The sequence below is a fragment of the Mizuhopecten yessoensis genome, unplaced genomic scaffold (genome assembly GCF_002113885.1).
Source record: "Mizuhopecten yessoensis strain PY_sf001 unplaced genomic scaffold, ASM211388v2 hete_36191004, whole genome shotgun sequence".
Classification (NCBI taxonomy): Eukaryota; Metazoa; Mollusca; class Bivalvia; order Pectinida; family Pectinidae; genus Mizuhopecten; species Mizuhopecten yessoensis.
The window spans coordinates 2242-8923 of NW_018485768.1; the positions used below are offsets into that span (position 1 = coordinate 2242).

At 33.5% G+C, this 6682-nt stretch overlaps 1 protein-coding gene across 1 annotated transcript; it reads left to right on the forward strand.

The window, feature by feature from the left end:
• Positions 1–2709: 2709 nt before the first annotated feature.
• Positions 2710–6408, forward strand: LOC110444941. Its single transcript, XM_021489288.1, has 3 exons — positions 2710–2884; positions 5403–5615; positions 6089–6408. Exons 1-3 carry the CDS (start codon positions 2812–2814, stop codon positions 6373–6375), a joined length of 573 nt encoding a protein of 190 aa, XP_021344963.1. The 5' UTR covers positions 2710–2811; the 3' UTR covers positions 6376–6408.
• Positions 6409–6682: the final 274 nt, after the last annotated feature.

Consider the following 6682-nt stretch of genomic DNA (forward strand, 5'->3'; position numbering starts at 1 on the left):
ATTGCATATTTATATACGTTATCTTTTCCTTTTCAAATTAAACCTGGTGACCCTTTCTATTTTTCAAGCGGGTGAACGAACATGTAGGTACTCTATGTCTTTTTGATAATAAAACTTGAAAAGTTGTATACGTATTGAAAACATTATTGTTCAATACGGGCACTGGATCCAAACAGAAATACATTCGAGAAGTTAAAACAGAAACACTGACAGTGAATTTCACAAATCTTCTACGCAGTGCGCTTTTTGTCAGTAAATAATTGCAAAAATAAAACAAATCCAATATCATAAGCGAGACAAAACAAGACAAGAAAAAAAAACAATAATCTTATAGTTACACGTACTTTTAAATGCTTACGCTAATGTTGCAGCAAATTCATTCAGTCGGCTGGTTCATGAAGCCGAATGCTGTATTTTAATATATAATCCGTCTTTTGTTTGTATAGCAAAGCAATTTATTGAAAGGTAGACAGTGTCATCCCATCTTGACAAGTTAATAAAATGACAAAATATCAGAATTTTTCAACAAAGAGATGAAACGAACAATCTTACGTGATACACAGCGGTCGAATTATCAAGTACAATTACCAATCATATTTATTATATTCGGCATGAAAATGAGAATTCGTCACACAAAATCATTTTACAAAGATCCTGCCAAACCAAGCCTTAACATGCTATGCTGAAAGACAAGAGAACCTTAAATGAAAGATGCCATATAATTATGTAATACAGTTTTTATTAACCAACCAGAAGAAATATTTTTTTGAGAAATGGTAAATCTTTGACACGTTCGTTAATACGTTTTATCAACATCCTTTAGATGAAAGCAATAATTTCATCAGTAGGAATTTAAGTGTATGTTATTGCTCCAGTCTACTAAGACAGCAATTTATTTCTGTGAAAACGTCTATGATTAGTTACCTCAATGAGATATACGCTAATCACTCAACTCGAGCGGCAATCATTATCGTTATGAGTCAAAGTAACATCGATACTAGACCGCCTGGGGCATGCAAGTGAGCCGCCTTCGAAATCATACTCGTACAATATGAATGTGACATATCCTACACATGTTAAAGTCCATGGTTTAGAATGTGCCACCTCCAAAATCGTAAGAGTAGCAACTCAACACTAATAGACATTATTCCTCGTCAGCCATTTTGCAATTGAAAACATCATTTCCGAAACTGTGTGTTTCAACATGGAAATGTGGCAAATTGACTGAGCCATTTGAAATTGAAGGAGTATTGGATGTGCAACCCGGTGTTCTCACAGAAATCAATTAAGCCGTGAAATTGTGGCCAAGATATGGGAGTCTGGCAAATGATACAAATGTATCTAATTTGATACATTACTCTCATAATTAGTGTACTATAGCAATAAGTTTCAATTACTTTAAGATAATTAGTTGAACTTCCTGAAATGTGATTGTTTCTTAATCAGTTCACTTTTATTGTCGCTGTGTACATTAATATCAGATGTAACTACATTGTTGGTAGCTTTCTTTTCGGTTTATCAAATAACGACCCGTTGTTAGTGATACATTGAATTGATCATCCTAAGTCAGAAATATTCATGCTTGATCTATACAGGCTTATCAATCGTATAAATATATTAATTAGCGAGCTTATAAAATGTATAACTGCATCTAGAAACAATAGAAATATGATTCATTTCAACAAATTGTTTTGATAAGTAAAATAATTCTACGATTGGCTAGGCACATGTGCCTTCTATCCTATACAGTTCATGGCATACATGTTCTTTGATGATACAAGGGAAGCAACTTCAGTAAAGTATACCATTATAAGGCGTTAAGCAGTGGCCGCAGATAAACACTTGCTATCAAATTCATAAACTACATGTATGGTTACTTCTGAAGAGTTGGATTTTCTTAAAACTGTTTTCCTAAGATCAATGTGATTCGTTATATTGTGAGTCAAGAATGACGCATTAGTGTTTTAACTTAAACAAAACAATTATGACAAGAAATAAAGACAAACGTTGCACATGTATAGTATAGAGTGATATATCGGCAAGTACTTATCACTGGTATTATCTACAATGTAACAATGATACGTATACTCCCTCAATTTGAAGCAATACATAAGTTGTCACTGGCTGTCATTACATAGAAATAACACTAACACAATCAAACGTTTCTTGACTGTCTATTGAACCACAATTTTAGAACCAAGAGGGACGATAACATACAACGCCGCATACGTTATCATAGTAAAAAAGACAAATTGTATTTGAAATGAAAAAAATAATTATAATATAAATGTAAAACAAATACGTACGAAGTAACCTATTTTGCCATACACAGGCCTCACAATAACTCTCAATTCGCTTCCTGTGATAAAAGAAGGCCTAGTCAAAACCCATTATGAACAAAAAGACTTTATGATTTATTTATATACACATAACACACATATTTGTAAGTCAGTACTTATAGATGTGTGTTTGAGAACAACGGTTCATTACAGTTATTAACAAAATCATCAAGACAATTATATTTCCGACTGTTTCACAAACCTCCTTGTATGTTGTGTCGTTCAAAATAAGCTATGTTGTGTACTGCGATGTTAGTTTTACTACTGTGTTTTAAGATTTACTGTGTTACATCGCTGTAGCGATATAAAGCATATGATAAATAGCCGTTGGTCGTCACGCGTTATGATTCCATTGTAGGACACTGTATGTGTACGTAGAATTCCTTTGTGTCTTTTCTTTTCCTGGTAAATGCTAGGGCGTGGTAAAGCCCATTCACACGCGTCTTGGTGACATTGATCAACAGTATGAAGTATGATGGAGGCGTCTGCTGTGTGGTTCATCACTCTCCATTTCTTGTCAATGGTAACGATCACATACATGTCAGGTAGGTTTGGTTTGTAAAACTTAGAGGTGATATTTCATATTGAGTACATGTCCCGTTAATAACAGGTATAATACACCATGAATTGTTGCAACACAATACATTGTATTATTTAATTAAGTTTCACTTTGTTATATTATTAATTATGCATTGCTTTACGTCTGAGTCATACAGAAACATTATAACATCGACTTGTTAATTTGATTAGAAGTATCCATGTCTTGATAGAAGTTGGATTATACAAATTTAATGCGAAATGTAAATTCACCTTTACCTGTAATAATTTGTTATTGTTATTAACAGAACCTCACACACCTGTAAAAAGGTAAACGCTTCATGTTTTCAAATTACCAACATGTGACGTAACCTTACACACACGTGTTATAGCTACAACAATGTAGTAGGTAAACGTATACACTGTCACAATTAAACAACTACACTGTCACAATTAAACTACTACACTATCAAAATTAAACTACAACACTGGATCAATTAAACTACAACACTGTCAAGTGTGTAGTAATTGCCATTCAAAAACTGTCGCGTTATATAACATTTTGTTTCGTTTGCTTTATTTGTGTTTAACGTCCAATTAACAGCTATGGTTATTTAAGGACGTGCCATGTTTTGGTGGTGGAGGAAAGACGGATTTCCCGGAAAAAAACCACCGACTTAAGGCCAGTACCTGGCGACTGTCCCATGTAGGCCTCGAAACCACGACCCAGTGGTAGAGGGCTAGTGGTAGCAGATTGTCAGACGCCATAATTACCATTTGTTTTATAACAGCATACACTGTAACACAATATGATCTGTTAAATATAATTATCGTCGTTATAAAAAAAACTTTGTTAAAAAAGGTCATCACAAATACAGTCTACGTTGTTATTAGTTAATGATTCTTAGCGCAAATAAAGGCAAATTAAATTTGAAATTTCATTCAGAGAGCAGTGCAAAACTTGCATATTGTATCATACATCTTATAGCTATCTTGTATATACTTAATGAGATACAACGTTTCTGATATGATATATAAAAATCATAGAAGACAAAAGTAACATAAAGTATCTTATGAAACAGTGGTGCTTTGTTTACTCGATTAAGTTCGTCTAAAACAAACTTAACGTCATTTTTTATAATTTGATACTAAACGCATGAGTTAGATAAGCATGATAAATTTCATCTCGTCTGATATGTCTATATACAATATGTCTATTAACGGAAAGATCTTAAGGAGCGGATTGCTCCGAAATTTTGACAACATCGTATTGTCTACACTGTAAGAATTACTGTCTTGCCCCATTTAAAATTCGGAGTTATTCGTATCCTACAAGCATAAGTTTATAAGGATCCGGTTTGTGTTATTCGAGAAGCTACCGTTAATATAACTTCTTCGACCCACAACGGAAAGTTTTTATATATATGTTGTGTCTTTTATAAGTTATGTCAAATAGTTTTATGAAAAACCTTATCAGCATTGTTTTTTTAATATACAAAAAAGGAATTTATGTGGATTTGATAGACAATGCACGATATACACAGCCAAACAGGCACGCATAAATAAAAAATATACAACACATTTAGTCAAACTAGGCGGATGTGTATGGCTCGGCAAGACGATGCTAATTTCAACTACACATCCTTTTGCGATTACTAATAATATGTTAATGTGTGTAGGCATCCATTAGGGGATAACAGTGATGCTTTATGTTCTCAGTCACACATTATCTTTTTCATACACGTACAATGTTATTGTGGTATGTATTGCAAAATATTGAAAATAAATATGGGGAAATTTTATTGCATTACGTTGGATTTTCATAATACTGTCAGTTGTATGCTGTAGCACGATAATAGGCTTTATTCGTTAAACAGTAATTAGCAATACATCGACAGGTACAATAAAAACACAAATAGGGTAATATCTATCACAGTTCCGTTAATCTAATCAACCCCAATAAATATGCAGGTGAAAAAAAATATTCGACAAAAAAGACAATAGAAATTTTAATTTGATTTTAATGACGGTATTTAAAGAATGTTAAAGACATTGTATGTTATCATAAAGATATATGATTATTTCTTTTCTAATAGAACAAAATATTACCGAAAATCAGCGGGCGTTTATCTTAAATTAATGCATATTTATAAGTTCAATCGAGGTGCTTGTGATTCCATCAATCATAATAGTATAGGTGAAGTGTTTATATTTTACTAAACTATAATGTCTGATTTCAACGAATAATTAACGTAAGTTTCTAAACATGCTCGTCATTAAAAAAAACGTGTATATTGTACAATACTCAATGAGTTACGATGCACATTTTATTGGAAAATGAAACACTTAAACATGTTCAATGGTATGCATTCGAATTTTGAAGAGCCTTCATACTCATCGGTTGTTTCTAATTCAACTGGATTAAAATTACCGTCTACAGCGTTCACGAAAAAAAGACCTGACGCTTCGTTAGTTGTAAACTGATACCTTGTATCCACTGAGTAATATTTTCATTTAAACTTGCAGTTAACATGAGCCGTAATCCAAATGTTAAAACAACAAATCAAAGTTCAACTTTTAATGGAGCAACAGGCAGCAGTAAAGCCGTGGATGGCTGTACTAAACAATCCCTTTCTAGTGGATGTTGTTTACATACAGCATTACAATTGAAGACGGCGTTCTGGCAAATAGATTTACAGGGACAAGTCGTCATGGAATCCGTCAAAATATACTTCAGAGGTGGGTGTCACATAAACATTCAAAAGAATTAGCATTTTCACTTCACTTTGTTTTTACTAGTCTAGATGAGGGAGGAAAACCGGAGCACCACGTGAAAACCAACGTTGTCGGGCAGGTGACCCCATACCTTTCCACGTCCGATCGGGGAACCGAACCCCGGTCGCCTTAGTGAAAGGCAAGTGGGCTTTCCACTGCGCCATCCGACCAGCACATCATAATACTTTATTGAATATATATATATGTATACAAAGATATAAGATAATAGGGATAATTAGTATACCAGCTCATCTTCTCAAACTTAAGGGAAGCTAGTAAGAGATAGCTAGCTAAATGATATCTATTAGAAGGATTCGTTTCATTGCCTATGTTATAAACTGTTTGTCAAAGATTGTTGTTGTTTAACATTCGCAGTGTCAATATAATTGAAAGACAGATTAGGATTAACTCTTTACGTTGCACTTGGATTTATTTAGATGAAGAATACATACAGAAAAAGCGATCCGGTGGCTATCAAATCTATGGATCAAATACGACATTCTGGAGAAGAGGTTTTCTCTGTCATATCGACACCACTGCTACCCCTGATAGAATGGATTTGACCCCAAGCATCAGTTGTAAAGGAACCATTCGATACCTAACAATCTTTATAGATCGCTCAAAGACTACAACCTACACCTGGTACTCTTTTTATGCTGTGATGGAGATTTGTGAGGTCGAAGTTTACGGTATGTATAAAGATATTTTGATACGTAATATTTAGGGGAGTCACAATACATCAAGAGTGTATCACGATATATTGTAATACAAAATGAATATATTGAGATACGTATCCCGATCTATGGTCATAGGAAGGATGTGCTCAATTTTATAATAATTTGTTGTCAGAATGTTATCAAACCTAATCATACATGTATATAATATGGCTTACATAGATTTAAGATTTTTGTCAAACAAACCATCGATTACAGATTTGAACTATTAAAAGCCTGCTTTATGCTTATTCGCGTATTTGTTTGAATTTGTCGTAATTTGCAGCAAAGTTCAAACACCAAGCAGATACATAAAAA

Bases quoted from the DNA above. Each gene is read 5' to 3' on its own strand.
- LOC110444941 (XM_021489288.1), top strand. From the start codon at position 2,812: ATGATGGAGGCGTCTGCTGTGTGGTTCATCACTCTCCATTTCTTGTCA. The intron at 2,885-5,402 runs GTAGGTTTGGTT...TTAAACTTGCAG, and splicing joins AACGATCACATACATGTCAG to TTAACATGAGCCGTAATCCA. The intron at 5,616-6,088 runs GTGGGTGTCACA...GGATTTATTTAG, and splicing joins CGTCAAAATATACTTCAGAG to ATGAAGAATACATACAGAAA.